This window comes from Corapipo altera, unplaced genomic scaffold (genome assembly GCF_003945725.1).
Source record: "Corapipo altera isolate COAL_440 unplaced genomic scaffold, ASM394572v1 255, whole genome shotgun sequence".
In the NCBI taxonomy this organism is placed as follows: Eukaryota; Metazoa; Chordata; class Aves; order Passeriformes; family Pipridae; genus Corapipo; species Corapipo altera.
This window is the reverse complement of record NW_020884929.1, coordinates 2,414,545-2,434,435: the sequence shown is the minus strand read 5'-3', so window position 1 is coordinate 2,434,435 and position 19,891 is coordinate 2,414,545. Positions and strand designations below refer to the sequence as shown.

The 19,891-nt window shown below is 41.2% G+C and overlaps 2 protein-coding genes across 7 annotated transcripts in view; both read left to right on the top strand.

Annotated features, from left to right (window-relative positions):
• Window positions 1-113: 113 nt before the first annotated feature.
• On the top strand, window positions 114-15,242 carry QRFPR (pyroglutamylated RFamide peptide receptor). Of its 2 annotated transcripts, none has more exons than XM_027658883.1 (6): window positions 114-591; window positions 8,196-8,354; window positions 8,928-8,989; window positions 9,728-9,963; window positions 11,376-11,473; window positions 13,376-15,242. In XM_027658883.1, exons 1-6 carry the CDS (start codon window positions 252-254, stop codon window positions 13,777-13,779), a joined length of 1,299 nt encoding a protein of 432 aa, XP_027514684.1. In that variant the 5' UTR covers window positions 114-251; the 3' UTR covers window positions 13,780-15,242. The 2 variants fall into 2 exon arrangements, with proteins under 2 accessions (XP_027514684.1, XP_027514685.1); XM_027658884.1 differs by having other exon boundaries at window positions 11,429-11,473; window positions 13,376-13,489.
• A 38-nt stretch (window positions 15,243-15,280) lies between these two features.
• TNIP3 (TNFAIP3 interacting protein 3) overlaps window positions 15,281-19,891 on the top strand; it is a 58,648-nt gene continuing 54,037 nt past the window's right edge. Inside the window, exons 1-2 of one of the 5 annotated variants that reach the window (XM_027658890.1) lie at window positions 15,281-15,552; window positions 16,237-16,871. The gene's annotated coding sequence lies outside the window, so the exon portion shown is untranslated. Of the gene's footprint in view, window positions 16,872-19,891 lie in introns of all 5 variants that reach the window. The other 4 variants (XM_027658891.1, XM_027658892.1, XM_027658893.1 and 1 more) reach the window with 4 other exon arrangements.

Genomic DNA, 19,891 nt, shown 5'->3' with positions numbered 1-19,891 from the left:
TTGGCTGCCGCCCCCCTCCCGCCCGCCCTGGCCGCGGCCGCGGGCGGCGCCGCTCGAAGTTTGTGGCCGCGGCGGTGCCGCCGCCGCCCCGTCGCCCCCAGGCTGATCCCGGCTCTGCGCGCCCCTACCTCCCCTGCACGCCGCCGGGTTCGGGCAGGCTTGAGCGCCGGAGGGCGGCGGTCCGGCGATGGCGAGGCGCGGGCCGCCGCGCTGAGGCGGCTGAGGAGGGAGTCGGTCCCCGAGCGGGCGCGATGCGGTCCCTGAACATCACCCCGGAGCAGTTCACGCAGCTCCTGCGGGACAACAACGTGACGCGGGAGCAGTTCATCACCCTCTACGGGCTGCAACCGCTGGTGTACATCCCGGAGCTGCCGGGGCGCACCAAGGTGGCCTTCGTCCTCATCTGCGTGCTCATCTTCGCCCTGGCGCTCTTCGGGAACTGCCTGGTGCTCTACGTGGTGACCCGCAGCAAAGCCATGAGGACCGTCACCAACATCTTCATCTGCTCCCTGGCGCTCAGCGACCTCCTCATCGCCTTCTTCTGCGTCCCCTTCACCATGCTGCAGAACATCTCCTCCAACTGGCTCGGCGGTGGGTGCCGGGGGCGGGCCGGGCGGTCCCGGGCCGGGCCGGGCTGCAGGGAGGTGGCGGCGGGGCGGACGATGAGGGGGCAGCGCTTGTGGCAGCGCCAACACCGAGACCTCCGTTCCTGCTGTCTGTGAGGAACCCTCTTCTCCTTCCCTCCTTCCCTGAGTGAGCCCCTTCTCCTTCCCTCCTTCCGTGAGGGACCCTTCTTCCCGCCGTCTGTGAGGGATCCCCTTCTCCTTCCCTCTTTCCTTGAGGGACTCTCCTCCTTCCCGCCGCCTGTGAGGGATCCCCTTCTCCTTCCCGCCGTCTGTGAGGGATCCCCTTCTCCTTCCTGCCGCCTGTGAGGGATCCCCTCTGATTCCCGCACCCCCCCGTGAGGGATCCCCACTCCTTCCCTCCCTCACGTTGTGTTAAACCCAGCGCGCTCTCCTGCTTGTATTCCTTAAAAGTTGTAGTGTGTGTTTGGCAAACGGGTCGTTGTGTGGTGCTGACGAGGAGGTCTTGCCATACTGTCTCTTTTTTTTCTTTTCTAAGTAATGAAATCTGCCTGGCAAGTGAAATATCAGTCTTTATTCAGCTTAAGTTCCTCAGCTCGGAGACATACCTTCATAACCTTTTCTGAGGAAAAGGAATGTCCTTGGAGAAACAGGGGAGTGACAGAACATGCAGAATTTCTGTTGAAATAATTACTTTTTTTTTTTTTTCAATTCTTGTTTTTTGGGAAATATGTTGTATTCCTGTTGATGTGAAGGACCTTTGGCCAAGGCTTCCCTGATGCCCAGAAAGTGTGTTTTGTTTTTTTTTTTCTCTTCTACATATCCCATCTCCAAAGCAGTAAAGAACAGCCAAAGGTGCAGTAAGACTGCACATTGCATTTATCTTCTTTTTCTTCTTCTTAAAATAGCATTGGACAGTTATAAGTGGAAAAATAAAAGGGAGGTTTTGCAGCAAGTAGCAAACAATATCATGCAGCAAGTAGCAGACAATATCACTCACAACCACAAATTGAAATATTTTTCAGAATATTTCAACATGAACAGAAAAGATATTGATAAAGTGATACATTTATGGTTCAATTTCCAAGGCTTCCTGTGCTCCTGTTGTTGGGAGACAGTGAAGGTTACCTTCAGAACATGGAGATTTACTTCCAGTACCTCCCACAGTCTGGAATGCAGGATGGGAATTGACAGGTCAGAGGAGACTTGAGAAGCACACTGATACCTGTCCCAGGGAGAAATGGGCTTTATTTTTATCTGAAAAACAGGAACTTTCTGGGAGAAGCGATGAATATAACACCCCTGGGGCTACTGCTAGTAAGGACAGCTGTGCTGTTTTCTTATGAGCTTCTTTGGGGGAGGTAAACTTTGGTTTAAGATAGTACAGATGTTGAGCCCTAAAACTAATTAGCATGTGTAACTAAAAATCATGGGATAAACTGACAGCTGTACTGCTGTGCCTTACTTTTGACTGTTGTAATTCCAGTCTCCTTCCTCCCAGAAGAACACAGCAGTAATTACTGATGACATCAAGTGATCTCACATACAGGGGAGAGAGGACTGAATTAAGTAGCTTTCCTTAAAGATAAGAAGTGTGATTCTTCTCTCTCTTAAGGAAAGCTCTGGTCTGTCAGCTTGACCACACATCTGACCAGAATCAAGTAAAGTTGGGTGGGATGAAGCCCCCATGTGGGGTGAATTACAGCAGATTAGAGCACAGGCAGGTGGAACAGTATTGAGAAAATAGGTGTGTTTGCATTTCCCTTCTCTTCATGAGGATGCTTGACAAAACTCTAGCAGTAGTCTGTAAAAGGTGCAGCATAGTTGCAACAAATATCTTAAAATATGTTGCTCTGTGGGGTTTACTGTGCTTTTTGCCTTCCCTCTTTGCTGTGCTAGAGCATCTTCAGTCCAAGTGAATCTATAAGTCCCTTTGACACTGATAGCAACCTTTATGGTCCTGGTAAGATAACTAACTGACAGAGTATTGGGAGGACATAATAAGTAACATCATTGATGGGCGTTAATCTTGCACTGTTGGGGGCAGGGGGTGTGATGTAAAATTGAGGAAAATAAATGAGACATGAACTGATGGTATCCCAAGGGTGTCTGACTGCAAGTCTTACACTGTGAAGCGTGACTGGTGGTTACAGTTGTACTGCAAATCAGAGCCTGCCAGTCCCGGAGGAGTCTTTTCCTTGCTAGATTTGCTGGTTTATTTTGCCTTCTGCCTTTCATTTCGTAGTCTGAAAAATCTTATTCTCGTCCGCCTTAATGCAGCACTGCTGAGTAGTGCAAGCTCCAACTGTTGTAGGTAAGGGGATTTGACTTGTAATACATCCTTGCTGAAAGAAGTGGTGCATCCTGAGACAGTTGATCCTAGAAATATATTTGGGATTCTGAGCAGCCAATCACTTTATATCTTGATTTGTTTGCACCCTAACTTCACCTGCAGTTAAAAAACTGAGTGTGTGCCTCAGTGTGCCTGGTTATTATGCAGCATTAACACAGTCCCTTTAGCTCTATATAGGCAGCAACTGGAAGCAGCACCATATTGACTAAGGTGAATTGGCCTTACTTTTGACTCTCTGAACTCTTAATAATCTCTGTAGCTGTGTGAGGCTGTAACAGTGGCAGTACATGATTTAATTTCCAAATTTAAACTTTGCAGCTGAAATGGTTGTGATTTCTAGGGGAACTTTTAATGAAAACCCTGCAAGCTAATCTCTGTAGTGTGGAAGAAAATGAAAATTGTGGCTCTGGCATAAATGATCACTGGGATCATATTTATGGGTAAGAAAGGTGCAATGGGAACTCAAGTGAGAGGAAACGGATGCTTTCAGCAATGGTATGTCTTGGTGCAAGCTGGAGCAGTTGAGGATTTACCCTCATATGATCATAGGTGAGAGGCAGCAGTAGTGGTCTCGTCACACTGGTGGCAGCACTATCAAAGATAAATTTTGGCTTTTGTCTCAGCATCAAATATGATGGGAGTTGCTTTATTTTCTGACACTGCTTAGTTATCTGAACAGTAGTGCTGTCTTTACAGAGCTGCCTGGGGCAAGTGGAGAGTCACTTCAGGGTTGTGTAACAGAACAGCCCTGGCAGAAGATAAGGGCAGAACTTGAGGTTATGGTACAGCTGGTGCTATGCTCCATCTTTCTTGTGGATTTTGTGTCTTATCAAGTAGAATATGTGTTCTCAAGACAGGTGTCAGAGGGTGACTTTCCCTGTCTCTTGGGGAGTGGTGAGTCACCTGAGGCACTCCTGAACACAGGGCATTTGAGATGCCCTCGTGTATCTTTTCTGGCCTCCAGCTGCCACTCAGAGGGATGGATATTCTGTAGGTATCTGTCGTATTTGGTGCTCCTTGAGATGACAGTTTCCTCTTCCCTAAAGACTTGGTTGAAAAATAAGTGGCATCTTTTACCCAGTGCAGTCTTTAAAGTGCTTTCTGTTCTTTGCCAAATGTCTTGTGTCAAGCAGTGTGTTACCTCACTTACAACTTTCCTGTGTTGTAACATGTAAACATTCCTCTCTGAGGGATGAAAGCTGCATCTTAGCGATGGAAATCATTGGGCCTTTTGTATCTGATATCCTGTGATACCTCAGTATTCTTCAGGGGAACATTAGAAACTTCTTCACTCTGTTTTCTGGAGTGTTCTTTGATGCCGAATAGTTTCCAAATACTCAAAACTGCTGTCTTGCCACAAGGGTCAGTGCTAGACAGGGAAGCTGGACATGAGACGTGGAGTAACTTGAATCTTCTTTTTTCAAACTTCCCAATTTCAGTTGTCTTAAGAGTTGCTGTAAGTCAGATCAGGGACACAGCAACACTCCTCATTTGCCTTCTGCACTGCAAGAGGTTATACCCTGGGATTGATCTGCTTCTGTTAAGAGCAGGGTGATTTTTGTAGCTCTATCTGTGTTGGTGTAACTTACCTTATCCTTCTTTCTCCATGTCCTAATATTGTGTATTATGGGGTACTTGCTCCTGCGTAGAGGCAGGAGTAAAATTCTGTATGAAGATGGTTTGAGAAAGGGTTATACAGTGAAGGCCTCAGTAAAGGAAATAATAGGCTTTTCTGTATGTAATATATTGGCAGGATGTTTTGCAAAAGAATGCTGACAAAAGGAATCTTGCATATTGAGCAGAGGGAATTTCTTGCTGCAAGTTGTGCAGATCAGTAATTAGCATAAATATGAAACACACTGATGTGAAATATTTACTGTTGCATTAATCAGGCAAAGAAATAAAACAAGTTTTAGGATGCAGATCGATTGATTAGTGTTTCATATGGGGTGGTGATTATGTCCCTTTTCTTGGTAGAAATACATGGCATTCTCTGCCTGGCATCAAGTGAATCAGGGATGTGTTTGCCATGTCCTGCTTGGCTCCCTCTTGGTGAGTCTGTCTTGAGATTTATATCTTTGACTCTGTCAAAAAACCCACACTTGTTCTACTTGTTGTCTGTACTACTTTTATCAGAGGATGGTTTCAGAATTTTACTTTTGTTACCCTAAAAAATAAAAACCTGATCTTTTAAATGGGTGTTGAAATGGATAAATCACAGTTGCAGGCACAACATACTATAATGAAGGCACGAAGCATTGTTTAAGGGAGTAACATTTGTATTTTCAGACTTCTGAATGTGTTATCATTGGGGAAAACTAATCATTGCCTGAATAATCTATGCAAGTTTTAGCAGTGCATGAGGAATGCTTTTGGGAACCTCTCAGATTCTTGAAGAAGAAAAGCAATTGGTTATTTCCTTTCCCAGTGTTCTGCTGCAAATCATTTTCTTTCCCAGTAGGAAATGATCAGTATTAAATGCTGCAGTGCTGCCTTGACTGGCAGTCTACTGAAAGTGTGTGCTTACCTGGTAGAAAGTTAAACACTTTGATACATATATAAGGTATTAATTAAAGTATTATTATTATTTAAATTATTCAGAAAAGTCAACACTTTTCTATACTGCCTCCAATGCAGAAATGAACACAGTTCCAGTGCATTAAGTATTTTGAGATGCCTTTTGTGCTAAAACTAGGCAATGGGAAAGCTTAAAATAATCCAGACTGAAACTCACTGAAGTGAACTTTTGTTCTTTATGTTTGTGTGTTATTCTATCACAAATTGTCCTCTTTAGGTAGGATCTGAAATTACGTTTTGAACAATGGGTTACTTAAAAAGAAATAAATAGTAAAGTAATTGAAGTGCCTTTGTCGTGAAGATAGGAAAGCAAACCTGTTTTTGTTTTCAGATTGATTGGAAGATACAGAACTTCACTGTATTCTTAATCTAAAGTTGATTTATTGTAGCTGAGTGTATCATGACAAGGGCACAGTACCTGATACAAATAACTACAATATGTAGCAGTCCTGCTAGTGCAGGGAAAGAAGACTTGAATAATACTATCTGTTCAACCATATAATCTCCAGACAATGTTCTAAACTGCTACATTTTTACCAGCTTGGTTAGAAAAAAGATGTTAGCCAGTATATTCCTTTAAAATCTTCTGTTACTTTGTGTTAAAAACAGAAATATTTGAAACGCGAAAAGTAGCTTGACGTGTTTTTAATATGTGCCTTTGACACACCATTCTTATAGTTACCTTATTTAGCAATGTGTTTCCTTTTCCATGTGTACAAAAGCTGATAATGTTTGTAGTTTGAAAACATAATTTAGCGTATTAAAAGACTTGGAGGAAGCCTTTAGTAGTTATCTAAGCAGTTTGGAGTGGCTGGCGTGTATTTATAAATAAACATATTTTTAAATAAAATAATGAAAGTTTTGGAAGCTAAGCAGAGTTATATTATTTTTCAGCCAACTCTGTCTGATGAAAAACATCCTTTTGTTTCCCATTTCTGTCCCTCCTTGTCCAGCTCAGTCGGGTCAATCTGCAGGTGATATGTTGACTTTTACTTCTGCTACTTTTTTACCAGTTACTTTTATATATGTAAAAGTATATATATATATATGTGTATATATATATATATATATATGTATATGATCACTTTATGTGTGCTTGTTTTCGAAGAGATGAAATAGGGTTTTTTGCAGCCTTTCCTCCTGGGAGTTCAGCTAAAGGCATAGTGGCAGTCTGTGCTCTTTGGCAGTGGAGTTACTGGGAAGAAAGTGAGGGGGCACCAGTAAAAGGCAGTGAAAATCTGGGAGTTTGGGGAGTTACTGCCTTCTGAACTCGGGTATTCTCTTTGTCCCTTGAATAGTGGGGCACAAACTGGAAATTTCACCAGGCTGATGTTACTTCAGTGAAAGTCACTGTCTTGTATTGTTACTTAAGTAGAGTAATAGAGTGATACTTCTTTGCTTCCTAAAAATATCTGGGAATGCTGGGACTTCAGTGCATCACAGGGAAATCCTTATAATGCAGTATAGTTCAAGTGGACTTAACTTGGTTTAATCTTGCCTTTTTCAAACTGTAAGAAATAACATATGGTGAAAGTTTGGGAGGGTTTGTTTTAGTTTTTTGGTTTTGATTTTGCCACTGCTCCAGCACTCAAACTTGAGCTCCTTTCTTTAGTGAAATAGGGGCTTAAACATTTCATTAACATCTGCTTAAGGTGTCTGTAGCATCCTAAAGCTTGACTTAAAATTGGATCAGATATTCCTTTAGCTATTTTGAGTTTATGGATTGTATGTGAGTAAGGTATAGCTGATGATCAGGTAAGGAAAATAACTGTTGGTGAGATAAATAGCTGATACTGAAGTGTAAGAGTGTGAGGGAACTGTGAGAATGTGGACATAAAAAATATCTCGGGGTCAGAAAATGAGTAAATGAGCAGTAGATTGGGAAGGGCATTAACATAAGATTCTTGAGAGAATAATTTATACCAGCTTCTGAGAAGGTAGGGACTTGAGGGTGACTGATGGAGAATCACCAATATGTTAAGAATTGAACATGTGCTTTTGAGAAGCTGTAGCAGCAATAAAACCTGAAGATACAGAAATACAATGGGAACCTGTACAACTTTGAAAATGCAGGCAGGAAATTGCATTTGATTTGGACAGTGTCATTAACCTAATGTGTTAATCAGGGAAGAGGGAGAACAGAAAGATGATGAGGAGGTTGAATTTTTCCTCCTATGTTATACTATGCCTCATAGAGGACTCCTCTGTATATCTCACTTGGCAGGATGATGCATTAAGTGCCAAAGTGTGCAAACAGAGTGCTATTTAAAAGAGCATAAGGAATGTATTTGCAACAGCAGAAAAGGTAAGCTTTTAAATCTTCGTAGAACTGGAGAGTTATCTGCCAAGATAAAAAAAATAATGAATATCCCTGTGACTTGGCATGTTTGAAAACAGATGATGGAAGATGTGGTCAAAAGTCAAATGGGAATAAATGTCCAGCTGCTACAGAGCCAGTGAACGTGTCCTTAGAACTCTTGGTTTTAGCAGACGCAGTGTGTGCAACAAAGAATGACTGCTGAAAGCTGCATTTGATGAATAGCTTAAATAGGTGAGTTAGCAGTTTAGATGCTAAAATAAATCTGAGAATCTCAGTCTGCTCTTTCTAGCCATGGAGTTTAGTATCAACAGCTGTTTCATGCAGTGCAGCAGTTGCATACCTGACTTGCTGATCATTGCAGGGGCCTTCGCTTGCAAGATGGTGCCGTTTGTTCAGTCCACTGCCATCGTCACTGAGATCCTTACAATGACCTGCATTGCTGTGGAAAGACACCAGGGAATTGTGCATCCACTAAAAATGAAGTGGCAGTACACCAATAAAAGAGCTTTCACGATGCTTGGTAAGATTTTAAGCATCTCCAGTGTTCATGTATGTAAAGAAATATTCTTCAGTGTGGAGGGCATGACAGAAGGCACTGACAGGACCAGTTAGTAAGTTGTGATGTTCATAAAATAGCTCAAGAATAGTGCTTATATATATAGTAATAACAAGCCAAAACCCTCACAACAGGCTTAGCATCTGTAGCCAAAAATGTCCTTAACAAAGCCTCTGATAAACCTTTAGCAGCCTTTTCTTTTTCTTTTTTTTTTTTTTTTTTAAGGAAAGTTTCGAAAGGTACAAGCCCTGCTGAAGCAATGTCACAGCTAAATGGTCCTTCCATTGTTACACAGAGAACTTACACAACGCTGCTCAAGCAAATTAAGTGGCTTTTCCACTTGAATACCAAGAGTTGAAGGTGGTTTGAGACACAGAAACCCGAGAACAAAAGAGATGTTGTTCTGGACGTTGCCAGATTTTCTTTATTGAAATTTTCTACCTTGCCTGACTTTTCAAAGATGAGGCTGTAGAACTGTTCATACCAAAACTTACCCTGCTTGTTGTGCAAATCATTAAAAGCTGTGTTTGTTTACAGGCATAGTCTGGTTGCTGGCTCTTATTGTCGGGTCACCCATGTGGCACGTGCAACGGCTGGAGGTATGGCAGTGTGAAATGGGAATTTACATCTTACACTGCATCTTTTGGGGCCTTTAGCAATGAAATTGAATCAACTCCAATGAAATTAGAGGGGAATAAGAGAGATGGAGCTTCTGTTTTGTGTGCTAGCATGAGAAACACTGAGGATTAGAACTTGCAATAGGGACTAGTCACGTCTGCCCTCCCTGATTGTGTCAAAGAGCTCTAATTACATCTGTGACTGTCACTGTGGCTTCCTCTTGGTTTACAGGTGCACTGGCACACAGCAATGTAGGACTTAGATTACTGTTTCAGAATTGCAAAATGTTCCCCAAGATCTGGAAAAACCGTGCTTAGTTTAAAATTAGTTAGCCAGTCATTATAGCTGACGAGTTACTGTACATTTTTGGAGGTTAAAAGAAAGGCTTGGCAGAATCTGCTGCTAGTGAGTCTGAACTTTAACCATTTTCTTTCTTTTAAGTGACTAATATTTGAGGTTTCTGTACCATCTTCACCTGTAAAATGCATAGGCAAGGTTTCCTTTGAAGTGCAAATCAGAGCACGTCCTGACCTTTTTTTTTTACCATTTTGTATCAACCCAACATTTGATGTGGAAAAGCATTTGGAAGAATTTTTACCACTTTGAAAAGTCTCTTGAATTGTGGTTGTTCTGTTAAGAGCAAGGAATATTTGAAGGTGCTTGGCTTTTACACTTGGGGTAAACAATTCAGTGACTCATCTTCTTTGCACTTGTTACAGGTTAAATATGACTTTCTGTATGAAAAAGTGTATGTTTGTTGCTTGGAAGAATGGGCCAGTCCGATCTATCAGAAGATGTACACGACCTTCATTCTTGTTATACTCTTCCTTCTTCCACTGATGTTGATGCTTTTTTTGTACACAAAAATTGGCTATGAACTCTGGATTAAGAAACGAGTGGGAGATGCTTCAGTTCTTCAAACCATTCACGGGAGTGAAATGTCCAAAATATCAAGGTTGGTAAGCAAAATACACATGGAACTTTGACTTCTAGAAAGACTTTTTCCCCCCTGGAAGTTCTTTAAAACCACTGCAAAAACCCCAAAAACTGTATTTCCTTATCTGTTGGGAAGTCTACAAGCACAGACCAATTTTTCAAAACCAGTCAGTTATTTAACACTTAGATACTCAATTTAAGGCAATCTAACCAGATTGTTTTCTTCGAAGTATGGTGCAGCTACACTTTGGGACTGAAGTCCTTTTGTTAAATCTCTTTGTGAAATGCTCATTTTTAAAGGATGGAGGCCATCAGTTAGAAGATGACTTGGGGAAAATGCTGCTACATTATTTCTATGGAAAGTTCTTTATACAATTCTCAGATTCTGAACAACAACTTGATAGAGATTTTAAAGTGTTTGCATGTGTTGATGGGAGACTGCCCAGATGGGAGTGCTCTGTGTGAAAAGCCACCAAAATCAATAGTTATCAACTTTGCTGTTTAGCACTAAATATGGGCTGCCTTTAATATGGCCTCATGATTTTTATCTTTCATTTGGCAAATTGATCTGCCTGATGTGCTGCAAACCCCCAGCAGTTCTGTTCATTGAGCATTAAGTATTGACTGCAAGGAGAATCCTGGCAAGCAGATTAAAGATAAATGATTTCCTTAGGTATTTGTTTAACAAAGTGCCTAAGGAGGCAGACACCTGCACATGAGAACTGGAGGAGAGTGCAATCTCACAGGACTTAAGGTGACAGGTTCTTCAGGCTACTCCTCAGTTTAGTTTCACACAGTGGCCCAAGAACCTCTAACTGCTACCAGTGAATTGCTGCTCCTCTGGCTCAAGTGAGAGATCCATCTTGGAATCTATAAATGCAGTTGTATGACTTATATATGAGGATAAAGTTATGTATTCCCTGAGTTTGTGAAATATTACAGTTGAGGCAGGGAGTGTGTTTGTTGCTTTTTTTCCCCTAGAACTTCACCTACCAGCAAAGGTTGAATGCAGTTGCACTCACTCTCTGTCAAATTCTCTGAGTAATCAACACCAAGATCTAGGAAACGACTCTTGTTTCTTGTGCAATTAATGGAATTTCATGTCTTTCCCCCCATCTCTTACTCTTGGAATTATTTGCATGTGCTTGAACAGAGTTTAAAATACCTTGCAAGATATACTCGTGTCATGTCTTGCTGCAGCTACAAAGTGCACTCCTTTCCCCAGAGGGAGAAATAAAAGGTGCTCATTGATGTACCAGATTTATATGATGTTGCATTTTTTGTTTCCAAGGGAATTTTGAGCATTCTTCGAGGGTTTTGTTTGCGTCTGCAGCCATCAGAGCACAGTTCCAGCTGTAAGTTGAGGAGAGACATCTGAACTGCCAGTCAGTGCTTGGTGACTCAGTGTGGAATGTCTTGGTGCAATTTCAGGAAGAAGAAGCGGGCAATTGTTATGATGGTGACAGTGGTGTTTCTCTTTGCAGTCTGTTGGGCCCCCTTCCACGTGATTCACATGCTGATAGAATACAGTGAGTACCTGCCATGTGTCATACAAGAAAGGCTTTCTTAGGTTTTTTTGGGTCTTTTTTTTTATGATGGAAATACAGGTTGTGACAAGCTAGTGCTGCTGTGGTATTCAGCTACAGAATACCTCCTGCTGGCAAAGGCTGATGTGGTTATAAATCCTGGATCACTCTCTTGGAATAGAGATACATAGCCAGTGACAGAGGAATTGCTCTGAAGCCTGTGGGTGATAGACATACCTGCAGTGCTCATGGAAAATGAGTGTATTTCAAAAAACCTATTGTTACTGAATCATAAAATCATTTAGGTTGGGAAGGACCTTATATATTTTTGGGAGATCCCTTTTATATGGGGTGTACTTGCTTCAGTCATGCTTCTTCTTCCCTGCTCTGTGAATTAAACAAAAAACCAAAAAAACACAAAAGAAAACAAACCACAAATATAATCTTTGTCTTGCATTGGGCTTTTTTTTCAGGGTGGGTGGGTGGGAGGGAACCCAAGCTCTCCACCTGCTATTTTAGAAGGTAAGCTCTTTAGAAAGGAAGTTGTCATTGATTTTGTACAGCAAATAATCCAGTTCTGAAAAGGAGGTTTGCTAGGCCTAACAAGACTTTAAAAAAACCCAAGACCATTGGAGTGGTGAGCATATCTCTGCATATTCTTTTTCTTTTTTATGTCTTTTGTGCTGCCCTCATTTGCTGAAAGGTCAAAAGTACCTGGCTGGAAGGTAAAAGTTATTTCTGAGCATAAACCTTCTTGAAGTACTACTTTAATTTAAATTTAATTTAACTGTTTTGAGTTAAACTGATGAAATATTTGTGCCTTCACTTGCCCTGGTTTTAATGGGGTAGGCATATTGGAAATATAAATTCTGGACATTGTAGTGATAATACTCAATGAATGCAGTTGAACTTTTTCAGTGGTCTTGACTGAAAATTGTCTTGGAAATGCCCTCAAGGCTTGTTATGCTTGCTTTCTGCTATTTACCCTGTTCTCTCTTCATCTCCCATGTCCTCCATGGGTGCTGGGCTGACACATGGGACTGTGCAGCAGGCTATGTGTAGGAGCAAGAGGAAGTTTTCAGTAGTCATTGTACTCTACTTGCCAAAAGCAGCAGCTGTTTCTGTGTCTTCTATCACAAATAGGATGGTAGCAGATAAATCAGTAGTTCAGCCAGTCAGCTGAACTAAATGATGTTTGTCTGAGCAGAATCAGACCTGCACAAGCACTGGTTATTAAAATTGGATTGTCCCATGTTAAGGTTGTTCATAACACTCCAAAACACTGTTTACTCTCTTTTTGTTGCTAATTTCAGGAATTTATTTCAGGTGCTGCAAGGCCTTTGTTTTACTTGCCATATAAACCTCTGTAGTATTTATCCAGAGTCTGGTCCCTGAGTATTTGAATTCAAGAAATTCTGAGTCCTCTGTGATCTCAATGATTAAGAAGAGAGAGATGTGACCAAGATGATGCATTTTTACCTCTTTGAGCTGATCTGTGTCAGCACAGAGAAAGAAGCTGTGTGTGGTCAGTGACAAGACAGGGAGTGGTGTTCCAGTACTTACACATTTAATAGGACATGAATCTTGGAGCAAAAAGAGTAGCTGGAATGAACAGGGCCTGTACTTAGCAAATTGGAGGCTTAATGTTGCATGGCCATGGGGCTTTCTGGCTCATAAATTGCTTCTTTCAATTGATTCTGTTATTACACGTACAAAGCAGGACTCTGTGATAGATCTTGATTTTTCCTCCTTGATGAAACCCTTTTGCTAATATTGAGAGCTTCCAACAAGGTCTTTTGTTGATTTTAAACAAAAGCTTCTAATGCCAGACTGGATATAAATGGGCTAAGTAGTAAGCATTTATGCCATTACATGCTTACAGCATATTTCTTTCCTCCTTTCCAGGTAACTTTGAAAAGGAGTATGATGATGTGACAGTCAAAATGATCTTTGCCATTGTCCAGATCATAGGGTTCTTCAACTCTATTTGCAACCCCATCGTTTATGCTTTCATGAACGAGAACTTCAAGAAGAACTTTTTGTCTGCCATCTGCTTCTGCATTGTGAAAGAAAACACCTCCCCAGCCAGGCAGCTGGGGAACTCGGGGATTACTATGAGAAGGCAAAAGCCAAGTGCTTCCCAGAGAGAGGCCACGGACTCGGATGAAGGCAGGAGGGAGGCGTTCAGCGATGGCAACATCGAAGTGAAGTTCTGTGACCAGCCAGCTTCCAGAAGGAATTTGAGAAGGCACCTTGTCTTGTTCAGCTCTGAGCTCACTGTGCACTCTGCACTGGGAAATGGACAGTAGCATCACAGGGGGGTTGAGAACGGAACTTAGGGAACTTTCAATAAGCCATTTAAAACACTTTTCTACTTTGCATGCTGAAGTAAGGCAGAAAATATTTTGTGGACTATCATAATGCTGCTTGAGAAAATGTAATATTTATTTTATAAGGATGAGGAGTAAAACTTCAGAAGACAATATTGCTGTGTGATTTCCTGTGGGGGATAAAAATTGTTTTTCCTAAGATAGTTTAGGACTTGTTTGCCCTAAAGTGCTATTGCTTGCTCTGTTTATTCTGTGTCTGCACCGTACACAGCCGAAGGCAGGAACTATGGAGAGAGTGTGCACTTTATCTGGACAACCTGGAAATCTGACCTGAGTCTGACATTGTAAGATCTGCTCTCTGCAGCTGTGAGGACAGGGGAGCTTCAGATGAGAGTTCAGGGAAGATGCAGACTGAGATGCAATTCTGTTTCAGAAAAAACAAAAAGGGGATATGAAAGAGCCAACAGCTCGAATTTGACTCTGAAGAGATTGAGATTTAACCACTGCATGCTTGTTCATATTTTATTAATAGGAAATATATTAGTAATTAACAATGCATGCAAAATTAATGTGCTGTTTTTACAGGTTAATTCTTGGGTACTGCTCTGGAAACTTCCCTGTTCTGCTGAAAAATGGAGTGGTGGAAAAAAGGCCGCACAAGAGTGTGCAAGTGCTGGAGGTGTGGTCTGTAAACACTGAGTTTAACTCACAGTCTTGCTTGGATATGTGGCTGTTGGCTTGAAAGTGTGGTGTTGCCATTTTCTGGAGGCATAAAAGGGTCAGATCCAGAGCTTGTTGGGACTTCCCAGAAGACTTTGAATTGAGTATCACATTCTTTTGACCAGTTTCTCTGAAGACATGCACAAATTTTTCTGTCTCTCCATCATCTTCAAAGGGAATTAATTACTGTTGAAGAACAGGGCCAGTGTTCTGTTATTTTTAAACTTCACAGTAAGTTACAGGGTTAAAATCCATATAAATTCTAATCATTTTTGCTCCATGGGCCAAACTGAAAAATTGTAAAAGTCTGCTAACAGGTGTGGGGCTGGGGGAAAAGTGTGGTCTAGAATGGTACACTGGATCTAATCCCATAAATGAGGTTTTGAAATACAGAATTTGCCACTCCTGCTGAGGTTAGGTTGGATCCTTTAACAGCCTGTGAAATGTCAGTGCTCTCCTCTGTCATCCCTTGCCTCACCTATGGGACCTTGGTGCTCCCTTGCAGAAATTTAAGATTCTTTGGGGGCTTTCTGCCCTGGAGAATAGGGCTTAACAGTGGTTTGTTATCATAGTTTTCCTCAGCAGATGTAAAGTTTAACTGATTGGTGGTGAGAACTATGTGCTTGGACAGAATCTGTGATTGAAAGCCAATTTATTTTAAGCTTTTTGTTTATTTGCACTGCTTATTTCAGTGCCAGGTTTTAACAAGTGTTTTACAAAAACTTCCAAGTATTTTATATTTTTGTTTTGTCTTACCTATTTCTTCTGTTGTCTCGTGAAATATTTTGTCAATGAATAACTGTTCTAGTATTGTATTAATTTTTTTTTCATTAAAATTCCTTTTTGGGTTTGTTGGTGCTGTTTTGCACTAGGGAGCACCTGCTGTAAACTTCACTCTTTGAGTTTCTCTTTGTTTAAAGATTCATGTAAGCTTGTATGTCCCTCTTTAGGGATTAAATTCCAGTGCTGTTACAGGTGCCAGCTGTTTCTGTGACCCTTAGAGCTGTGATTTAAAGGGCTTTGCAGAATAAGGTGAGAAAGGGGAAAAAAACTTCCAGTCTCTTGGTAGAAGAGATGTGATGAATGTTTCAGCACAGATATATGTGGCTATGGTTAGACCAAATATAAACCAAAATACAGAACACAGTTCTCATGCTGTTCTTAATACTAACTATATTATTTGTGCATTTTTGACATGGTGGTTTTCTTGGAGCCACATAATCTTTTGAGAATTCAGAGCCACAGGGAATAAAAGACCTGTTATTGACTGAAGCACAACCAAGATTTTGCCCATGTTTTTTTCCTTTTAAATCTGTCAGGGCCTCAGCTTTGATTAACTCACAAACCCAGTTGGTCTATTGAACTGGGTCAGTTGTTGGTCCAGACTAGCAGCCTGTGTCTTCCTGCTTCCATGTGTGTGGCTGTAACTCGGAGCTCCAAGCCAGGGAAAGCTGGCACTGCTGTGGGAGGAACAGCCCTGCTGTCCCCCAGCCTACCTGTGCTTGTTCCCATCTTACAGCAACAGAATGACATGGAGCATGTGGTCACAAAAATTTCTGGCTGATGATTTTACTGGAGAACAGAAAAAATAACCACGCTCGTTCCCCTAAAATGAGAATATTTATCAAAACTGTTGTGATCTGGGAGGAAAAATTGTCTTAGTTATGAATTACTTGTAATTTCTTTGATTTAAAGAGAAACTTCTTTTGTTCTCAGCTGTAAGGGGCTAAGCCTCAAAGTTACAATGAGATGATGCCAGGAACTGGCATGCTGATGGAGACAGGAGAATGAAAGGACACATTCAACTGAGCAGAGACTGGGAATTTGAATGGACCAGGAACAGGTGTCAGATGTGTGAGCTTACTCAACTGATAGCAGAGAGTATTAATAAGGAACACAGTGAGCAGAAGGGAATGTAAGTATTGTGGTTGTATGTGCTGCCTGCAGGGTGTATGAGTGTGGCAGAAGCTGCTAAATCAAGGGATCCAGCTTTGGGGAAGGGATGCCTGAGAGATGAGAGAAATTACACAAAGAGCATTGAAGACGAGGCCCAGATTATTATTGCCCAGGAAAAAAAGAAAAGGAGTAAGTAGATGAAAGAATTTAGTAGAGCTGTTGACATAAAGAGATGGGATAGGAAGATAATCATGGCAAGCTATGTTTTTATAGAGATGTATGGGATGATCAGAGTGTTACAGAAGTTGGGACAGCTTAGAAACTGTGTAGAGAGCAGTTTGGGGAACAGAGCATAGGGCAAAAGGCTGGGAAGACCAAAAGCTGCCCTTTTGGTGCCTCTCCAAGAGGGAGCTGCAGAATGGAGGAGGAGCTTCGCCGAGCTGAGAAGGAGACAGGTAAATGTGGATTTAATGCAGAAACACAGGATTTTGGATTGCATAAATTCCTTCAGAGACATCCACATAACCTGATTATTTCTGTCTATACTCAAAGTCCTGCTTTGACACCTCAAAACTGGCTTCCAGGGGTATTGCTGGAAATTCAAGCCGTCATTAGCTGCTTCTGTCGAAGCTCCAGTGAAGTTGGTACATTATGAAGTTATTTTACAAGCTCTGGTGATTTGAGATGAAAAAGAATCCATGTTCTTAATATTTAGTTAATAATTCATTGCAAGTGGCTCTAGTTCCTCAAAACTCTCAAGATGTGAAGTCCTGCTCAAATGTTATGTAGAGTTTCTCTGACCCTGTAATAAATTCTGATTTCAACTACTATTTTCAGTGCTGCTATCAGCACGTGGTACTATCTTTACCAGCTTTTGGTTACTGCTGCCTACATTGTTTCCTGTTCTGGGATTTCTGGGTTTTGCTCTGTCTGGGCAAAAGTGGCAATTTTTGCCTTACTGACTTGTCTGTAAGCAGCTGCAGTGATCAGAACAGCCTCATCCAGATTTTGTTTTATAGAGGTATGAATATGCCTGTTTTAAAGAGTGATCCTTAAATATTTATGATGTTTGTAGTGGAAAAAAAAATCACATTGGGGTAAACTGGTGTTTAAAGGCCTTCCTTGACCTGATGCAACTGTAGGTGAAGCTTAATGTGTTTCCTCAGGTTGGGCTGAACAACAAAGTAGGTGCTTTCCTTGGATTCAGCAGCTGATCTGTAACCATCTAATAGGTACATCCGGAGGAATAAGGGTCACAGACTGTTTTATTATGAGAGTTTAACCCCCCCAACTCTTCAGCCACATCAATAAACAAAACATGGTCAGACAGAAGCAGTAAAACCTGGCTCCTGTTACTCCTGTAAGTACAGACTAACAGTCCTGTGAGTCAAGTTGAGATCCCATCTGTTTTGCTGCAGAAGGGCTGCCCTACAAGCCACGGCTGGTTTTGAGAAGGTTTAAGGGTATTTACCTGTAACATGTAAAAGGCATCTAGAAATTTAGTGGAGTTAAAAACAAACTTCAGGAAATGTGTCTGTGCCCTGTAGAGTGCTTAAAACTCAAACCAAGACTTGAGGGATGTCTGCTGCCTGAAAAATGCTGAATTTTGCTGTTCGGCCTCCTGTGGAGTAATACAAAACCTTCTATGAAAAGCTCTGATTTCCTTACATTTTCCACTGTTTTCCTCAAAACACAAACTTCTGCTTATTTCTTATTCTTTGGAGAAATAATTGTAAACCCCTTGCCCCAAACATATTTTGGCATACGGTCAGTCTGAGAAAGGGACTCTGTCCTAGAATGACATAATATTGTGCTTGAAAGACTTCTTTAGGTCAGCACTCTTTTCTTAGAGGAAAAAAAATCTCTTTTTCTAAGCTTCTGCTTGAAATCTCTTTAGATCTCTCTAGTTTTTATTTGCTTGTTCCAATGGCAACACTCATTTTTTTCTAAGTTAATCACACCAAGGTTCCTCTGGGCTCTCTCTCATCAGGTGAGTTTACTGTTCCCTTGGACATGGTCCTTTTCTCCTCTAATCTTTTCCAAACACACATGATCAAATTGTGTGCAGCTTTTCAGCTGAGGCTTTAACAGTGTGTATTCCTTATGGAACAAAAATTCATCCTTTCTGGCATCTGTATCTTTGCTCTGTTTGCCAAAATGAAAGTGCCTTCAGATGCTTAACTTTCTCCTTGTACAGAATTCACAATGTATGACTGAAAACTTGTACTTTCATTCCTCCTTATAAACTGGAAAATCTGGTTTACAGACTTGAAGTGATTTTTCCTACATCTTAAACTTACAGCTTTAATCAAAAACAATCTCTTATTTACGCCATCTTTCCTCCCTGCTCCTGAGAAAAGCCTTAATTAAATGATTTAAAATTTAAGGCAAGGTCTCTGTAATTCTCTTGTTATATCTTGGAAATACATAGAAGGATTTCAGGCTTTTTGTAAATCTGATTTGTAAATCCATTTTATTTTCCCATCTGAAATAAGTGTCCTTGCTCCTTGTAATTTATACCACCTTGATAAATATTCCAATGTATGTACATATAACTGTTGCAGCATGAGACATAATTTTCCAGTAATCTTTTAATTTCATTTTCTGCTTCAAAAGTTTGCTCAAGCAAAAATTACTCAGGATTGACCTGTACTTTCCACTGCTGAAGAATGAATTGTTGACTGACTAAATAAAGCAGAAGTGCTACACATCCATCCCACTGGAAGGGAAAAAATTTCAATTATATTTGGAAAAAAAAATATTTTTTTTTCCTAAATAAGATTTCTGTTTGTAAAAGAAGGTGGTCAACGTATTTTATTTTTTTAAAAGCTTTTTTCTTACTTACCTTTTTTAGGTGTCTTTCCCTTGTGCCCAGGCTCTGCTGTCAAGAGTGGAAAAGCTGCTGACTGGCCTGTGGGATGCACTCAGTGCAGAGACTGGCTTACAGTTCTCCATTTGTATGAGGGCTACTTTCCGTACTCTGCTTGTCGGTATTCCAGTGACATCCCTGGGAACCTCCTGCTTTCATAGCATCCCTGACCTCTGCAGTTGGCTTTGTTTAAGATCACTCTTTCCCAAAAGCAAACTTCGTTCAGTGAGAAGTCAAGCTTTGACTTCTGCCTTTTGCCTCGCTCCTTTTCTTTTCTCATCTCATCAGTTTGGTTTACTTTTTCACTTTGTCCTTATTTTTAATCCTGTTGCTTTTCCTCAAGCATCTCCTTGAGTTCCCTGTGCCCTTATCTCTTTTATACAGATCACAATAACCAGGCAATGAATTTTAATGCTGAAGTGAAGCAGTCCTCTGGTTCGGAATTAGTATTCCATCAGGGCTGGCTATCAGATCTGTGAACTGCATTTCCAGCCCTTATTTCAGGCCCCCTTGGAAAGACCTTGCCCACTCCACTGGCTCCATTTGGCTTGCTTTTGGTGAGAAGAGAAGAGAAGAGAAGAGAAGAGAAGAGAAGAGAAGAGAAGA